The sequence below is a fragment of the Manis javanica genome, chromosome 6 (genome assembly GCF_040802235.1).
Source record: "Manis javanica isolate MJ-LG chromosome 6, MJ_LKY, whole genome shotgun sequence".
In the NCBI taxonomy this organism is placed as follows: Eukaryota; Metazoa; Chordata; class Mammalia; order Pholidota; family Manidae; genus Manis; species Manis javanica.
In genome coordinates, this window is record NC_133161.1 from 89,272,457 (window position 1) to 89,291,948 (window position 19,492).

Below are 19,492 nucleotides of genomic sequence, written 5' to 3' on the forward strand. Positions count from 1 at the left end.
AATAAATGACCTCATGAAGAAACACACAGCGAAAAGTGTGGTAAGAACCATGTATAAAAGGGATGCAGGGTCTTGAGGGAGTGTAATCAGGAGTGGGCTGTTAAGGAAGGTCTTTCCCAGGAGGGACATTAATCAGAGATCTACAAATTGCAACATGGAGGAAAAGGATGTTCCAGGCAGAGGAAAACAGTATGTGCAAAGGCCCTGGACCAGGAAGTGCTTGATATTCTTGGCAGATGAAGAGCCAGTGTGGCTGGAGGAAGTGGAAATGCGGTGAGTTGCTTGAATGAGGTAGTTAACAGAAAATACAGGGAAAACAGAAACATTTTAAACAATATATGTGAATGTAATCACTACAATAGAGTCTGTGGGAATATGCACAGGAAAAATGACCCAGTTTAACAAACAACAAATTATTTACAAGGGAAAAGAAGGTGTGACAGAACCCATAGATTAAAAGAGTTAAGAAGACCTACCCAGGTCATGGAGAAACCGGAACCCTCAGACCTTGCTGGTGGGATTGTCATAAGGTTCTATGCGCAGTGTAGCAGTCCTGGAGGGCAGGACGTGTATAGTATTCATGGGAATGTCTGCTCCCTGTCCTCACACACATCATTCTCTTGTATCCTTCATGGTTTGGGTTGCAGGATGAATTTTTTTCTCAAAAAAAGATATGCTGAAGTTTAACACCCTCAGAATACAACTTTATTAATATTAGCCAGGGATTTTCAGAGAAACAGAATCAATAGGAGATCTATATCTACATCTATACTTATCTATATCTATGCCTGTATCTATAAAGAGAGACTGAGTGATTTTTAAGGAGTTGGCTCATGTGATCTTGGAAGCTTGGCAAGTTCAAAATTTTCAAAGAAGGCTGGCAGGCTGGGCGCCCAAGGAGGGGCTGCAGATTGAGTCCAAAGGCAGGCTGCTGCCAGAATTTCTTCTTGCCTAGGGGAAGTCAATCTTTGTTCTGTGAAGGCCTTCAACAGATTGGATGTGCGCCTTGATTAAAGGGCCTTCATCTATGGCTGTCTCTCCTGTGTGGTGAAGTCTGGCTGTGAATTAGTTTGCACTTCACGTTGGATGGAGGAGCCCACTGTGTCCATGAAGCCTCAAGGCCCAAAGTGGCCGCATCTTTGGAGGCATCTTTGCTGCCTGCTCCTCCCAGGAGACCCGCGGTGGCCACTGTGGTGAGAGCAGTTCTGCTCCCAGTCAAATACATGACAACAATAAAAACCAAACTCTCAAAAAAAAAAATGCAACCTATCCACATATGGAGAGGAATCTGCTTTACTCAAAGCTTGCTGATTTAAAAGTTAATATCATTTAAAAAATACCTTCACAGAAACATCTAGACTAATGTTTGACCAAATACCTGGGAACTATGGCCTTGTCAAATTGACATATAAAATAAACTATTATGGTGACCTTATTTCCAGATATAATTTGTTAAGTTAAAATGTGGTCCTAGGGCAGGCCCTAATCCAATATGATGGTGTCCTTCTCAAAGTGGAAATTCGGACACAGAGACAGATATGCATGAAGATATGCATGAAGGGGGCCACCACTTGAAGATGAGGGCACAGGGCAGGGTGATGCCAGTAAAATCAGAAGCTGGGAGAGAGGTACGGGGCAGATTTTTTCTCCTAGCCTTCAAGAGGAATCAACCCTGCTGACACCTTGATCTCAGACTTCAAGCCTCCAGAACTATGAGACAATGAATTTCTGTTGTTTAAGCCCCCCAGTTTGTATACTTTGTCACATAGCCTTAGCTTCCTTTCATCCAACTGACAGATATGGGTGTATCTGCTGGACGTACACAAGAAATAGAGAGCAAAGACACCAGACACCTTGGCCTCAGAAGGCATTATCCTGACATAGAAGAAAAACCTGAAAGATGTGAGTAGGCAGCACCCATTTATTTGTCCCTGCCTTCTCTCTATCCACATCCTCTCCCATTTCCAAAGCAACAGATAAAACCCTCAACCTGAGTAGAGAAGATAGTTGAAGATGAAATAAGAGACAGAGGGAATGTAGTTAATATTCTAACATCTGTATAGTGACAGATGGTAACTACACTTACGATGAGCATTTTGTAATGTATATAATTATTGAATCACTATGTTATACACCTGAAATCAATATACTATTGTATATCAACTATACTTCAATTTTTAAAAATTAAAAAAATTTTTAAAAAAGGAGTAAGAGAGTTAGATGCAGTGAGGAAGTTGTGCATCCTCTAGTCCCCCCTAGCCAAGTCTCAGATGTGTGCCTGTTGGACGTACACAAGGAACCCCTTTGAAATTTGGAGATATGAGACTGGAGAGGACATGTGCCCTGTTCAACCCTTGTATCAAGTCCAGGGAAACTGTATCTTACTCCATTGCTGTGTATCAATTCTGAGGTAGAAATGGTAGCATGATACACACAGCCGGAAGCTATCCTGGGTGTCATGTCTTCCTAAAGGGGTGGAGATGACTATCTGAAAATACCCATGTTAAGATAAATTTCTGTGAATTTAAATATTTTGATTGCACAGAGTATACTAAAATTTTTTTAAAAGGTAGAAAGTTCTAATAAGTCCTCAAAGTTAAGCAAACAAAACTGAACAATGTAACTCTAAATTTTTGTCTTGCAGGAACACATATTATTGTTTATATGTTTTGAAAAATAAGATTTGTTTTACTTGGAAATCGGTTTTTTATTGAGACATGCCTACAATTATGATTAAATAATAACAATTATTTTCATAAGCTATTTACGAATTGTGATTATTATTTTAAAGTTCTGTTTCATATACAATAAATCAGGTTATCTGGAGTCTTGATTTATAGGAACTTCTTTCCAATCTATATATGCCTATGGTTTTGAAAATGTAACAAAAAATCTTGAATAATAATACCATAATCTATTCAATGAATATATTTTTCACTTGACAATAAACTATTTGCACTTTCAAAATAGTTATTAACTTGTTATGCTTTCAATACCAAGAAGTTATAATAGGCTTTCAAGAATAGCTAGTCTTGTAGTCTCACAGCAAAATTAGAATTTTGTAATTGTAGGACACTGAAGTAAAATTGAAACTTTGAAAACTGCCAAAAATTAAAGACCCGTTTCTCAAAAAACAAAAATCAAAGCAACATCAGTCTAACAATAAACTACTCATGGATCAGAATAGATGGCAAAAGATAGAGAGAAAATATCTTCTAGGAGTAGAGGAAAAGAAACTCTCAACCTAGACTTACATAACCAGCTAAACTATTATTTACAAGTGATTCTAGACATACAAAGTATTATTACCTACTGACTCTGGCTGCTAGAACTACTGAAGAATCAAGTAAGAAAAAAATGAATCCAGAAAAATGAATCTAGATGCAAAAAACAGAGATGTACAAAGAAAGAAGAAGTAAGAAGTAAAGAAATCTGCAAAATATTTTGGGAAAGAAAAATACTGATAATATTGATGGCTTATAAAAACCTTGTATTTAAAACAAGGAGAAACAATCTAAATAACATATAAAACAGAAAATGGGAGAGTGGCTTCCAGTGGGAAATTAAAAACTAGCTAGGGTCTTTGATTTGAGGGGGGAAGACAGAAATAATAATGACCTTAACATTTTTCACAAAAAGATAAAGTATGTATTATAATAAAATGGAATGTATATCCATGTTAGTTGAGAGGTATGGGGAGGAAAATGAGAACTATGACAGAAAAATGAAAAAATAAAGAAAAATCTTGAATAATAAAAAGAAAGAAAGATTAGAAATGAGATTAAATTTATCATTAATCACAGTAAATATAAATGGAATTTATTTGTTAGAAGAAGGGGCCTTTTAGGTTGAATTTAAAAAAACAAGGTATGACTTATTAATCAAGAATCATGTGTAAAAATTTACACAGAAAGTTGAGAATAAAGAGATAATAAAAGACATACTAGGAAAATACACATTAAAGCATATTTTGTTTCCTGCCCTCAATAACAGGACAGATTTGTACTGGATGCTTCTATCAGAGGCTCCAAGATTATTTGTTAGCTCCTCCAGGACTTTTTCATTCATGCACTTCCACTATTAGCTCAGAGCCTTACGCATAGTAGGCATTCAATAAGTGCTTACAGAGGGGATGATAGGAAAATTTGGAAGAATATTTGAAATGATCTAGTCTCCCCATTTAATATTACATGTAAGGTGATTATGGGACAGGGAGTAGTTGACTTTCCGAAAGGTACAAAGGTATTACTACTTCTCCCAGTAAATAAACATCCTATGCTTTACAGTTTATAATGTACTCCTAAAATTTTCGTTTAGGTGTATTTATGTAAAATGGGCTGTATTCATTCCAAGTGCACAACTTGATGAGTTTTGACAACTGTATGTACCCATGAAACCAGTACAAGATACGGAACATTTCCACTGCCCCCAGGTGAGTGAGTGCGCCTCTTTGCAGGTTACCCTTCTCTCCACCTCCAGCCCTGTGCAACCATGGATCTGCCTTTTGACCTTATGCATTAGTTTGCATTTTTAGAATTTTATATGAATGGAATCAAACAGTACATACTCTTTTGTGTCTGGTTTCTTTTCTTGAGCATGATTTTGAGATTCATCCATGTTGTTGAATGTATCAGCAATTGGTTCCTTTTTATTTTGACCACAATTTGTTTATCCATTTGCCAGTTAATGAACGTTTGGGTTGTTTTTACTTTGGAGTTGTTGTGAACAAAGCTGCTATGAGCATTTATGTACAAGTCTTTGTGTGACATATGTTCTCATTTCCTTTGGGTAAATACTTAGAAATGGGATGGCTGTATTGTATAGTATGGGTTTTTTTAACAACTTTTGTGAGATATAATTCACATGCCATACAATTCATCCATTTAAAGTGTACAATTCAATGGCTCTTAGTATATTCACAGAGGTGTGCAACCATCACCCCAGTCAATTTTAGAACATTTTCACCACCTCAAAAAGAAGCACTCCTACTGTTATTCTTCTATCCCTTTGCCCCTACACTCCCAGCCTGCAGCAAACACAGGTGTACTTGCCATTGTTGAAGATTTCCCTCTTTCGGATTTTCATATGAATGGATCATATAACATATGGTCTTCTGTGACTGGTTTGTTTCACTTGCCATAATGTTTTCATTGGTTCATTAATGTTATAGCATGTATTTCATTCTTTTATCTTTAAGACTATTTTTGAAAAGCAGATTTAGGTTTACAGCAAAATTGAGAAGAAGATACAGAGATTTTCCATATACCCCCTGCAACCATGCATGAATAGCTTCCCCCCACCATCATCAACATCCCCCACCAGAGGGTATATTTGTTACAACTGATGAACCTACACTGATACATCATTATCACCCAAATCCATAGTTTACTAGAGTTCACTCTTGGTGTTTTTAATGGCTGAAAAATATTCTATTATAGGTAAACAGTAGTCCCACCTTGTCCATAGGTCATATGTTCCAAAACCCCCAGTGGATGCCTGAAACTGTAGATGGTATCAAATGCTATATACATTGTTTTTTTTTCTTATACATACATACCCATGATAAAGTTTAATTTATAAATTAGGCACAAGAAGAGATTAACAACAGTAACTAATAATAGAGCAATTATAACAACACTGTAATAAAAGGTATGTGAATGTGGTCTTTCACTCTCTGAAAATATCTTATAGTTCTGTATTCACCCTTGTGGCGATGTGAGATGTTACAATGTGTATGTGATGGGATGAGGGGAGGAGGATGACATGGGCATTATGATGTAGTATTAGGCTAGAGTTGACCTTTTGATGCTATGTCAGAGGAAGAACCATCTGAAACCGTGGAAAGTAAGACCTTAGATGGGGTATTACTGTGTACCACCTTTGTTTATCTGCTCATCAGTTGATGAACATTTGGGTAGTAGGTTTATTTTTAGGAAACTGCGAAACTGTTTTCCGAAGTGGTGTGCCATTTTATATTACCACCGACAGTGCGTGAGGATTCCAGTTGCTCCACGCTGTTGCCAGCACTTATACTATTCTCAGCCATTCCTGACATTGTGAATTGTCTCATAGCCGGAATGGCTAACTGAGGGCTGTGGGTGTGAATCTGCCCACCTTGTCCAGGCTCATTTTGGTGCTGTCGCCTGAGGGCAGGTGAGGGCCCTAAGGACACAGCTTCCTGATGATGCAGAGGCAGAGAGGGCAAGAGAGCACTGAGCACCTGAGCGTGAAGGGTCAGACTCCCTTTTGATGCCCCCAGGGGAATCAGTGACGCTGATGACACAGTTCTCCATCTATTCAGCCGATGCTTTGCATAGCATGGGATTGCTATGTACAGAGCTGACATGCCCAGAACATCCAGTCACCCACATTTGTGCAAATGAGGGGAGGGAGGCCGGGAAAAGCAAATCATGGCTGGATTCTTTCACACAGGGGAAAAGTCCCAACTCTTTCTTGAATGGCTTGTTCTGGGAAATGCAAACTGAAAAGAGATACTGTTTTCGGCCAAAAATAAAATGCCTGATACCACTCTATCAGTAAGGGTTTGGGGTCTCTCCTACACTCTCCCATGGTATTAGCAGGAGCATAAATTGGAACAACCTCTTTGAGGGAATATTTTGGCAACATCTATCAGAAAGTTAAATGCATACTTTCTTTGACTCAGCAGCTCCATTTTTAGGAATTTAATCTACAGACACACTCTTACAGGTGTGCAGTTGTGTATGTTCAAGGATATTTGTTGCAGCATTCTTTGTAATAGAAAAAGCCTGGAAACAAAGCAAACATCTGTCAGAATGGAATGGCTAAATAATACCTGGCACGTGCATACCACAGACTGCTGTGCAGCTATTAAGAAGAATTAGGCTGCTCTGCATGCGCCTATAGGTTAGAATTTCCAAGATACATTAAGACAAAAAGAAACTAGATAAAGTACAGACTACACAGTATGCCTCCATTTGTTCTAAAGAAAAGACTATGTAGATGGGTGTATGTAGACACACAGGCCATCTCTAGAAGGATCACAAGACTCTGACAATAATGATTGTTTCTGGGGAAGAGGGGTGGCAGGACGATTTACTTTTCATTGATTATTTTTTTGAACACTTGGAATTCTGTATTGTGTGTATTACAAATCCCCAAAAATAAATTTTCTTAAAAATCGATCTCCTTCTGGGATAAGTCAGCTGACAGAATGCCATGAATGAGTCATGTGATGTCATAGCTCTACATTGTTTATTCCCTTTGCCTAGAATGGCCTTTACCCCTCATTTGTCCAGCTCACTCCTGCCCTTGGAAACCTTTTCCAGAAGCTCCACTCCCAGTCTGCATTTGATTCCATTCCCCTGAACCCATCATGCCTCCACAGCCCTGGCATACCTCCAGCTTAGTCCTTGGACCCCAGTTGCAGTGGTGGGCATACAGTATCTGACACATAGTGGGCTTTTCCAGGAGTGATGGTTGACTGGATGGATGGGAGGAATGGTGCTTTCAGAGCATCGGTTCCCCGTGGGCAGGAGTTTTTGTCTATTTGACTCTGTGTTGCAACCTTAGTATGCACAACAGTGCTTGGCACACAATAGGCATTCTATATTTGAATACATGAATGCTGCTTAGCGGGGAAAGAAGGAGAAGTGAGTAGTTGGAATAATGATATTTGGACAAGGTGGCAAAAGGTTCAGTAGGAAGAGGGCTACAACTTGGGTCAGGGACTCCAGGAAGGCCAACAAAGGACACTGGAGAAGAAGCCAGCTTCAAAGCCAAGTCAGATATTTACCCGCAAGAATGATCTGCTGCCAAGACCACGATGGTGGCCAGATTTACTGCCTTCTTCAACAATGCCTGGGCCAAGGAACCAGGCCTGGTCATGTCCTTCACCATTTGGGCCTTGCCATAATTCAATTCTGCCCCAAGTTAGCCCCTGCACTATGCACGCCATCACGATCAACCAAGCCATGCCCTACAACTACCCAGTGCCCCTCAAGGTGATGGAAACGTGCCCCACATGCCAGCCACCCCCAGGACTCTCAGGACCCAAGCTTGGAGTGGCTTATAAAACTGTGAGCACTTCTGTTGGCAGTGAGGAGACCCCCTTCATTGGGGCCCCCATTAAAAATGTGAAAACCAACCCCAGAAAATGAAAGAATGATCTGGCAGAGTTACTAAATGACCCAGAAATTACAGTCTTAGGTATTTATCCAAGAGAAATGAAAACATATGTCCCTGTAAAAACTTGTACAGGAATGTCCATAGCAATGTTATTTATAATAGCCAAAAAGTAGGAAAAAACTGAAATGTCCATCACTGATAAATAGGCAAATTAAATGTGGGATATCCATACAATGAAATAATATTATTTGGCAATAAAAATAAATAAAGTACTGATTCACGCTACAACATGGATGAACCTTGAAAACATTATGTTGAGTGAAAGAAGCCAGTCACAAAGGCCATATATTGCATGATTCCTTTTATACGACTTGTCCAGAATTGGGAACTCTATAGAGACAGAAAGTAGATTAGTGGTTGCCAGGGGCTATGGGAGGGAGTTGGAGAACATGAGGAGTGACCATCAAGGGGTGTGGGCTGATGAAAATCAATGTCTCAAATCGATTATGGCAATGGATGCACAGCTGTGAATATACTAAAAAACCACTGAACTGCACACTTTAAGTGGGTGCATTGTACAGTGTGTGAATTATATGTTACTATAACTGTTATAAAAAAATAATGATCTGGATGAGTTCCCTGGAGCTGTGGGCCCAGACCATGACCAGCACCTTAGGCCCCCCAAATTCTGGAGTCAGGTGAGGCCGAGCCTCAGGGAAATCATGCTCATTCACTCCTCCACACCTGAAGCCAAGGTAGGGTCCCTGCCAGTGGATCCTGAAGGCTGAAGGCAGGATATGGCACCCCAAAGACAACTGTGGTTTAGGATATGCCACCCCAGGATATGTGGCTTTGGCTCATTGATTATTTTGAGCAAATGCTTGAGAGGCTTTCTCTGAACTCTCTCATCTGTCTAAAGACAGTTCCTCCAAAAGGAACTCAGTTGTCCTAAGTCCCCTGCCATAAGGGTCATCAGCCAGGGAGGACTGACTCTTTTCACAGGAGAAGGGACAACAAACACCCAGACACACTTGGTTAGCAACTACCATACCTCCCATCCCTTCTCCTAAGAGCCCACTCATCATTCTGAAAAATCATTTTCTCTCCCCTAAGATCATGTACATCCCCCTTCCCTTCCCTACTCAGAGGTATTTAAGCCTGAATTCTAAGCCACCTTGGGGAGTTACTCATTTTTCCCTGGGTATCCCCCAGGTATACATGAGGTATACACATTAATAAACTGTTTCTCTCTTGTTAATCTGTCTTTTATTACAGGGGTCAGCCAAGAACTCAGAAGTATAGAGGGAAATTATGCTTCCTCTCATGCAAGGCTTTGTCTTCAGAGAAGCGCTCCCATGGTGCTCAGGGTCAGGGGGCAGTGAGTGTTCCCAGAGGTTCTGGAAGGGAGGAAGGCGGTGGTGCTTTATTTCCTGTCCCACAAGAGCTGAGGGGACCTCATGGATGAAGATCAGGGAATGGAAAGAATGTCACAGGACAAGGGACTATAAAGTAAATATAATAACTGCACAATTGGGGGGTGCTAACTCTGCATGGTGTGGTTACATGTGAAGCAATGGGATACAATGTATTATAGAAGCTTCTCTGGCCTGGAAAAGCTTGCCAAGGCTGGCTGGAGAGAGATGTGTGGGAGAACTGTGGGAACGTGATGCTGAAGAGGGGCGCCTGATAGTAAGCGGCCCACAGAGCAGACACAGGAGAGGGCTCAGGTCTGCTTCTGCAAGCTTTATGCTATCAACGTGGCCACCTTTGCTGTGAGAGAGGGCCTGGCCCTGAGCACCCACTTTCTAAAGGGGGGCCTGTGGGGCAGGGGTGCTTGAATGGTGGAGTTTGGGTGTCCTGTCCTGGGATGTGGATCCTGGAAGCCCAGAGTTCTAGTACTAGATGGATGGGAACCCCAGGCAGAGCTTCCCCACAGACAGAAAGGTGCGGAGGCTCACGCGCTGGTGCCTGTGGAACTGAGGGAGGAGGTGGGCGCTGGCATGCTCACTACAGCGTCTCTGCCACTCACCTCAGGCCCGTAATGTCTCAAGTATGCTATAGACTGTTCAGGGGCTACAAACAACCCATCCTTAACTGTGCTCCATGTTCTAAGTCAATCAATCTTTGGAATCAATTCCTTTGCTAGCAGATTAGACACTGGATCCCAGGAAAATCATTTTAAATATTTAAATACTGGAACCACTCCTGGGCCAGACGCCATGTGGGAGAAGGCTTCCCAGGTCTTCCAGCTGAAGCTGGAGGGGTGCCTGCCCCAAGGGCTGCAGCCCTGCCGTCAAGCCACCTGCTTTATCCTGGCGGGTCGAGACCCAGTGAGCCAGGAGGACTCAGCCTGCGGGACCAAGAGGGCGAGGGGCCTCAGGGGCCCGGGCAGCCTCTGTGTCATTCCGGCCCAGCTGGCCCCTTGGTGCCAGGACCATGTGCTTTGAGAAGGAGACAGGAACTGACAAGTGGACAACAGAATGGTAGAAATAACCTCAGGGCTGGAAACCAAAGCAGTAATTACAGGAGGAAAAGACCACAACAAATCCCCAAATATGAGCCCTAGGATCCGGGACCAGGGATGGGCAGGAAAGAGAGGCTCCCCCTAGCCCGGTGACACAGGGCAGCATGAATAACACTGTGCAGTCAGGCTAAAAATTAAACAGATGTGAGTCCTTTACTTCAAAGGCTTAATTATTCTGACGTTTTCCGTAACTTAATCTGAGCCATCACTTCAACTTCAATTATGCATAATGAAATGGATTATTTACAGTAACTAATATGACAGGAAAACCGGAGAAGTGAGAATTGGTAACTTGGCAACTATTTATTCATCTTGTTTCAGTGCATCTTACTGACTACCTACTGTGTTTCAGCCTTGGCCATGGTCCTAGGGATGTGCTATCGGGAAAAAAATAGTACCGCTAAGCACATACCGTGGGCCAGTTTCACTTCATTATCTCGTGTTCTGCCTACAATGATAGTACACCACTGGTTGGTATTATTTCCCCTGATTCATAGGAGCAGACCTAAGAGTCTGAGAGGTTATGTAATTTCCCTAAGGTCGCAGAGCAAAACTTAGGTTTTTTTGCTATCTGCCTATTTTAGACAGAAACCTACAGACTAACATCTTACTTCCTGTTTTAAAGAGCAAAAGCAACTTCTCCTAAGGGAAAGGTTGCTTGTTATTTTAGCGGGAAAGTGAGTGATCAAAATTGTCCTTTTGGGAAATTAGCCTGAGTTTCCTATAGGAGGATTTGGATGCTGGTGAGATGGTCCAGGCCAGAGGTCAGGCTCTTAAGCCAGAGTAATGGCAGTAAAGCTGGAAAAAGAGGCCGCAGGCAGCCCTGTGGTGGTGGGGCAGGGCCCGAGGAAGGTCTGGATGCGCTGGCGGGAAGGAAGACAGCCTTGCCACCCCAGGTATGGGAGGTGAGAGACAGGGAGGCCCAGCTGACCAGCCACTGGACCTGAGGCAAGTCACTCAGCCTCTCTGAGCCTTAGTTTTCTTGTGTCCAGAAGGGGCTCTAACCAGTGCATTTAGCCATCTCAGTTCAGGGACAGATAAACTGAAATGGTTTGTTTTTCCCCAGTTACGGTTTTCAACTTGCCTCTGCTAAGTCTCCCTTCACAGCCCGCTTCCAGGCCACTCTCCATTATTCACATCCCGCCCAGTTTTTCATAGCTTCCTTATCAAATGTAGCTTAAATCTCCCTGTCTGCTGCCCCCATCCCCAGGCTGGTGCAGGAGGAGCTGGGACTCTGAAAGTCGGAGCCTGGGCCCTGGGTGTGGTCTGAGGAGGAGGGGAAAGGCACAAGGGTGGGTGGCTAGCTGGCCGTCTCCACTGTCTCTTTCCACTGGTCATGGCACTGATGCCGGGGTTCTTGTTCACACAGTCAAAGAATGAATTTCGCAAACGCTCAAGGTAGGAGAGCAAGTGAGAGGCTTTTATTTAGAGATAAAGCAAGAGGACAGAGCTACTGGCTCAGGCCAGGAGGGGACAAGAGAGCCCCGGGGTGGTGTGTTGTCTAGGGGTTTTACAGGCGGTTGAGAGACAAAGGGCTAGAGATGTACACCTGCTAAGTGGTCCCAAAATGTTTACCTTTGAAGAGACATTAAGTTTCTTATTAGTCTTCATGGTTATTTACAAGAAATTTACTGCTCTGATTTCCTCCCAGGATAGCAGCTTCCTGGTCCTGGAACATATCACTGCTTTGGCTCCAAGGTGAGCTGAATTATTGTCTGTCTGTTAAAGAGTATGTTAAGAAAATTACTTTTTAATAAATTGGGTTTTAAAATGCAATGTTATTTTCAAAATGGAATCCTTCCTGTTTGTTTTGTTAAAGGATTCCTGTTTGTGCTTGTTAAAGTGCCCAGGTAGCAAATCACTTGAGTAGGGCTAGAGGAAGAAAAGCAGCACCTGGATAAAGTTAGAAAAATAATCTGGGACCCCCAGCAGGCCAAAGGAAATCCCACAATGGATTATCTTGCATTATTTTCTCCGGAGGCCCTCAGCCTGCTCTGTCTAAACCCGTGGTCCCTGTCTCAGTACTGTCCTGGCTCATACTGACTAAAAGGCTAGTGGTGACATCCACAGAGCCCAAGCTGGTTCACTTGTGGGCCCACCTGGTCTGCAGAGCACCTGTGGAGTCTCTCCCCACCCCTCCTCTTGTCTGCCTCATGTCCCCAGTGGGGAGGATCTGGCTCGATGTCCCCACCCCATTCCTGCCACCAGCCTTGTGCTTCTTGGCTCCCCTTGCCTGGTGGCAGTGCTCGGGTATGAGGAGCAGGAGAGAGGGGCCGATTCTGGTTTCCTCGCACTGTATCCACTGCGACTCTTACTGTAGCTCATTGAGGGGACAGGCTGCTCTGCTGCCAGCTTCCCTTTGTGCAACCATTACTCCTGCTCTGGGTGGAGGTCACATGCCCCCAGGCATTGCACTCAGCAGGCCTTGTAGACTGGCACCACACGGGGCAGTACCTGGCCCTGAGGGATGGGCCTCATGCACCCCGGGCAGTAGCCTCACTACTCCCATAACCTTCCCCACAGACCTTTCTGAGGGCTAGAGAGGCTGTGGTGCTGGCTGAGTTACAGGGCAATGTCTAGTGTAGCCAGCCCGCCTTGAGAATTCTGCTCCCAACGCTGAGGCCTCCTCATCAATTCAGGGCAGCAGAAACATCTCCACTTCCCTGCCCCTGCTCCCAAGAATGACTGGATGACTGATTGCAGGGCTCCTGGGGCCCTCATGGATGTCTACACTTCCACCCACCTTTACCATCATCTGGGTGTCTCCGCTCTGTCTTTGCTCCTTTGATTTCTCTTTGGGGGTCTCTCTGAGCACACAGCAGGTGTGGGCTTTGAAGATGGACTCTGAGCTGACTGGGGCTGGTTGGCTGGCTTCTTGGATACTGTGCAGTCACAGAAGCAGGTGAGCAAAGAAAAAACTGTCCTGTGGTGTTTAGAGTCTCCCTTAGTAACCATCAAAGTCTTTGTTTAATTTCTTGCATGGCAACAAAACTAGGAGGGGAAGGTGAGTGGCATCTGGAATGAACTTTGACTGTAAGGTGGGATTCAGCTCCTGGAAAATATGCTAGAAGCATGCACAAAGCTCATGCAGGAAGTCGTCCTCCTGGTTCTCCTGGGGGCCATGTCAGGTAGGAACACCATTCTGCCACCTTGCTCAGCCTTCTCAGTGTGTGCAATGTATTGCGTGATGACGTCTCACAGGAAGAAATTGCCTCCGGGAGGCCTGTTCAGCGGTGGATTTATCTGCTGTGATGGATGCAATGAAGCAGCAATGGGAGCCCTGGAGGCTGAGGTAGGGGTATTCTAGTCTGTTTGTACAGACTTCACATCCTATCTTCATTAACCAGCGTGTGCTAGAAGTCTTCCCAAGGTCTAAGGTCTGGGAAATGATTTCCACTACAGAGACTTGCATGTATGTTGGGTCTTTGTGGAGATTCTGGCCTTTCTCTGGAGCTTCAAGGGGCAAGTTGAGGTTGGCAAATTTCCTGTGGGAAACCTAAGGCACCAAGAGGCTCTGGTCTTAGTCTTGAGCAAAAGAAATGCGTCTGATAGAAGAGCCAAAGGTTCAACCTAGTGTTTCCTGCACTATCTCTTTCTTATTAAGAGCTTTGAAAATCTTGGGTGATCTTTGTAATGTGTCAGCTTGGATTATGGAGTTGAGCTTTTTTTAAAAAAAATTTTTATTAAGGTATTATTGATATACACTCTTACAAAGGTATCACATGACAAAACAATAGGTTACTACATTTACCCAAATTATCAAGTCCCCACCCATACCCCATTGCAGTCACTGACAGTCAGTGTAGTAAGATGCCACAGATTCACTATTTGCCTTCTCTGAGCTACACTGTTTTCCCCATAACCCCGCACACCATGTGTACTAAACATAACACCCCTCAAACCCCTTCTCCCTCCCTCCCCACCCACCCTCCCCTTTGGTAACCACTACTCCCTTCTTGGAGTCCGTGAGTCTGCTGCTGTTTTGTTCCTTTAGTTTTGCTTCATTGTTATATTCCACAAATAAGGGAAATAATTTGGTACTTGTCTTTCTCCATCTGGCTTATTTCACTGAGCATAATATCCTCCAGCTCCATCTATCTTGTTGCAAATGGTAGGATTTGTTTCTTTCTTATGGCTGAATAGTATTCCATCTTCTTTATCCATTCATCTACTGATGGACACTTAGGTTGCTTCCGTATCTTGGCTATTGTAAATAGTGCTGCAATAAACATAGGGGTGCATATGTCTCTTTGAATCTGAGAAGTTGTATTCTTTGGGTAAATTCCAAGGAGTGAAATTCCCAGGTCAAATGGTATTTCTATTTTTAGTTTTTTGAGGAACCTCCATACTGCTTTCCAGAATGGTTGAACTACCTTACATTCCCACCAGCAATGTAGGAGGGTTCCCCTTTCTCTGCATCCTCGCCAGCATTTGTTGTTCTTAGTCTTTTCGATGCTGGCCATCCTAACCAGTGTGAGGTGATATCTCATTGCGGTTTTAATTTGCATTTCCCTGATTATTAGTGATGTGGAGTATCTTTTCATGTGCCTGTTGGCCATCCGAATTTCTTCTTTGGACAAGTGTCTGTTCAGCTACGCTGCCCATTTTTAAATTGGATTGCTTGTTTTTTGTTTGTTGAGGTGCATGAGCTCTTTGTATATTTTGGATGTCAATCCCTTATCAGATATATCAATTATGAATATATTCTCCCATACTGTAGGATGCCTTTTTGTTCTGTTGATGGTGTCTTTTGCTGTACAGAAGCTTTTTAGTTTGATGTAGTTCATGTGTTCATTTTTGCTTTTGTTTCCCTTGTTCAAGGAGATGCATTCAGGAAGAAGTTGCTCATGTTGATATTCAGGAGATTTTTGCCTATGTTGTCTTCTAAGAGTTTTATGGTTTCATGACTTACATTCAGGTCTTTGATCCATTTTGAGTCTACTTTTGTGTATGGGGTTAAAAAATAATCCAGTTTCAATCTCTTGCATGAAGCTGTACAGTTTTGCCAACACCAGTGGTTGAAGAGGCTGTCATTTCCCCATTGTATGTCCATCTCTCCTTTATCATATATTAACTGACCATGTATGGTTGGGTTTATATCTGGGCTCTCTAGTCTGTTCCATTGGTCTATTGTTCTGTTCTTGTGCCAGTTCCAAATTGTCTTGATTACTGTGGCTTTGTAGAAGAGCTTGAAGTTTGGAAGCATAATTCCCCCAACTTTATTCTTCCTTCTCAGGATTGCTTTGGCTATTTGGGGTCTTTGTGGTTCCATATGAATTTTAGAACTATTTGCTCTAGTTCATTGAAAAATGCTGTTGGCATTTTGATAGGAATTGCATTGAATCTGTAGATTGCTTTAGGCAGGTTGGCCATTTTAACAATATTAATTATTCCTATCCATGAGCACAGGATGTGTTTCCATTTATTGGTATCTTCTTCAATTTCTCTCATGAGTGTCTTGTAGTTTTCAAAGTATAGATCTTTCACTTTCTTGGTTAGGTTTATTTCTAGGTATTTTATTCTTTTTGATGCAATTGTGAATGGAATTGTTTTTCTGATTTCTCCCTTTGCTAGTTCATTGTTAGTGAATAGGAATGCAACAGATTTCTCTGTATTAATTTTGTATCCTACAACTTTGCTGAATTCAAATATTAGATTTAGTAGTTTTGGAGTGGATTCTTTGGGGTTTTTTATGTACAATATCATGTCATCTGCAAACAAGGATAGTTTACTTCTTCCTTACCAATCTGGATGCCCTTTATTTCTTTGTGTTGTCTAATTGCTGTGGCAAGGACCTCCAGTACTATGTTGAACAAAAGTGGGGAAAGAGGGTATCTTTGTCTTGTTGCCGATCTTAAAGGAAAGGCTTTCAGCTTCTCACAGTTAAGTATGATGTTGGCTGTGGGTTTGTCATAAATGGCCTTTATTATGTTGAGGTGCTTGCCCTCTATATTCATTTTGTTGAGAGTTTCTATCATGAATGGATGTTGAATTTTGTCAAATGCTTTTTGGCATCTATGGAGATGATGATGTCATTTTTGTCCTTCTTTTTGTTGGTGTGGTGGATAATGTTGATGGATTTTCTAATATTGTACCATCCTTGCATTCACTGGAATAAATCCTACTTGATCACGGTGGATGATTTTTTTGATGTATTTTTGAATTCAGTTTGCTAATATTTTGTTGAGTATTTCATCTATGTTCATCAGGGATATTGGTCTGTAATTTTCTTTTTTTGTGTGGTGTCTTTGCCTGGTTTTGGTATTAGAGTGATGCTGGCCTCATAGAGTGAGGTTGGAAGTATTCCCTCCTCTTCTACTTCTTGGAAAACTTTTAGGAGAATGGGTATTAGGTATTCACTAAATGTTTGGTAAAATTCAGTGGTGAAGCCATCTGGTCCAGGTGTTTTGTTCTTAGGTAGTTTTTTGACTACCAATTCAATTTCATTGCTGGTAATGGGTCTGTTCAGATTTTCTGTTTCTTTCTGGGTTAGCCTTGGAAGGTTGTATTTTTCTAAAAAGTTGTTCATTTCTTCTAGGTTATCCAGTGTTTTAGCATATAATTTTTCATAGTATTCTCTAATAATTCTTTGTGTTTTTGTGGTGTCCATAGTGATTTTTCCTTTCTCATTTCTGATTCTGTTTATGTGTGTAGACTCTTTTTTTCTTAATAAGTCTGGCTAGGGGGTAATCTATTTTGGTAATTTTCTTGAAGAACCAGCTCTTACTTTCATTGATTCTTTCTATTGTTTTATTCTTCTTGATTTTATTTATTTCTTCTCTAATCTTTATTATGTCCCTTGTTCTACTGACTTTGGGCCTCATTTGTTCTTCTTTTACTAGTTTCGTTAATTGTGAGTTTAGACTGTTCATATGGGATTTTTCTGCTTTCCTGAGGTAGGCCTGTATTACAATACACTTCCCTCCTAGCACAGCCTTTGCTGCGTCCCACAGATTTTGCAGTGTTGAATTATTGTTGTCATTTGTCTCCATATATTGCTTAATCTCTGTTTTTATTTGGTCACTGGTCTGTTGGTTATTTAGGAGCATGTTGTGAAGCCTTCATGTGTTTGTGGGATTTTTCATTTTCTTTGTGTAATTTATTTCTAGTTTCATATCTTTGTGGTCTGAGAAGCTGGTTGGTACAATTTCAAACTTTTTGAATTTACCAAGGCTCTTTTTGTTGTCTAGTATATGATCTATTCTTGAAAATGTTCCATGTATGCTTGAAAAGAATGTGTATCCTTCTGCTTTTGGGTGTAGAGTTCTGTGGATGTCTGTTAGGTCCATCTGTTCTAATATGTTGTTCAGTACTTCTGTCTTCTTACTTATTTTCTGTCTGGTTGATCTGTCCTTTGGAGTGAGTGGAGTGTTGAAGTCTCCTAGAATAAATGCATTGTATTTTATTTCCCCTTTTAATTCTGTTAGTATTTGTTTCACATATGTAGGTGCTCCTGTGTTGAATGCATAGATATTTATAATGGTTGTGTTTTCTTGATGGATTGACCCTTTTATCATTATGTAATCTCCTTTGTCTCTTGTGACTTTCTTTGTTTTGAAGTCTATTGTGTCTGATACAAGTACTGCAAATGCCTGCTTTTTTCTCCTTATTTGCATGAAATATCTTTTCCCATCCCTTCACTTTTAGTCTATGTATGTCTTTGGGTTTGAAGTGAGTCTCTTGTCGGCAGCATATATATGGCTCTTGTTTTTTATCCATTCAGTGACTGTATGTCTTTTGATTGGTGCATTCAAATAATTTTCATTTAGGATGATTATTGTAAGGTATGTACTTATTGCCATTGCAGGCTTTAGATTCATGGTTACCAAAGGCTAAAGGTTAACTTCCTTACTATATAAGAGTCTAACTTTAACTCACTTAGTATGCTATTACAAACACAGTCTAAAGGTTCTTTTTTTCTCCTCCTTTTTCTTTCTCCTCCATTCATTATATATTAGGTACCATATTCTGTACTATGTCTATCCCTTGATTGACTTTGGGCATAGTTGATTTAATTTTGCATTTGCTTAGTAATTAACTCTTCTACTTCCTTTGCTGTGGTTTTACTATCTCTGGTGACAGCTATTAAACCTTAGGAACACTTTCATCTATAGCAGTCCCTCCAAAATACACTGTAGAGATGGTTTGTGGGAGGTAAATTCTCTGATTTTGCTTATCTGGAAATTGTTTAATCCCTCCTTCAAACTTAAGTGATAATCTTGCTGGAGAGAGTATTCTTGGTTCACGGCCCTTCTGCTTCATTGCATTAAATACATCATGCCACTCCCATCTGGCCTGTAAGATTTCTGCCGAGAAGTCTGATGTTAGCCTGATGGGCTTTCCTTTGTATGTGATCTTACTTCTCTCTCTGGCTGCTTTTAACCATCTGTCCTTATCTTTGATATTTGCCATTTGAGTTACTATATGTCTTGGTGTTGTCTTCCTTTGGTCCCTTGTGTTGGGGGATCTGTGCACCTCCATGGCCTGAGAGACTATCTCTTTCCCCAGACTGAAAACTTTTTCAGCAATTACCTCCTCAAAGGCACTTCCTATCCCTTTTTTTTCTCTCTTCTTCATCTGGTACTGCTATAATATGAATATTGTTCCTTTTGGATTGGTCACACAGTTCTCTCAATATTCTTTCATTCTTAGAGATCCTTTTTTCTCTCTGTGCCTCAGCTTCTTTGTAGTCCTCTTCTCTTATTTCTATTTCATTTACCATCTCCTCCACTGTATCTAATCTGCTTTTAAAACCTTCCATTATATGTTTTATTTCTGATACTGTGTTCTGTAATGATTGGGTCTCCAACCAGAATTCATTCCTGAGTTCTTGAATATTTTTCTGTACCTTCATGAGAGTAT

The 19,492-nt window shown here is 41.5% G+C and overlaps 1 protein-coding gene across 1 annotated transcript in view; it reads left to right on the plus strand.

The window, feature by feature from the left end:
* The first annotated feature begins 13,610 nt into the window (after positions 1-13,610).
* The window catches only part of CDHR3 (cadherin related family member 3), a 76,640-nt gene continuing 70,758 nt past the window's right edge, over positions 13,611-19,492 (plus strand). Inside the window, exon 1 of the mRNA XM_037003614.2 lies at positions 13,611-13,758. Within this exon, the coding sequence (XP_036859509.2) occupies positions 13,692-13,758 (67 nt within the window). The 5' untranslated portion in view covers positions 13,611-13,691. The remainder of the gene's footprint in view (positions 13,759-19,492) is intronic.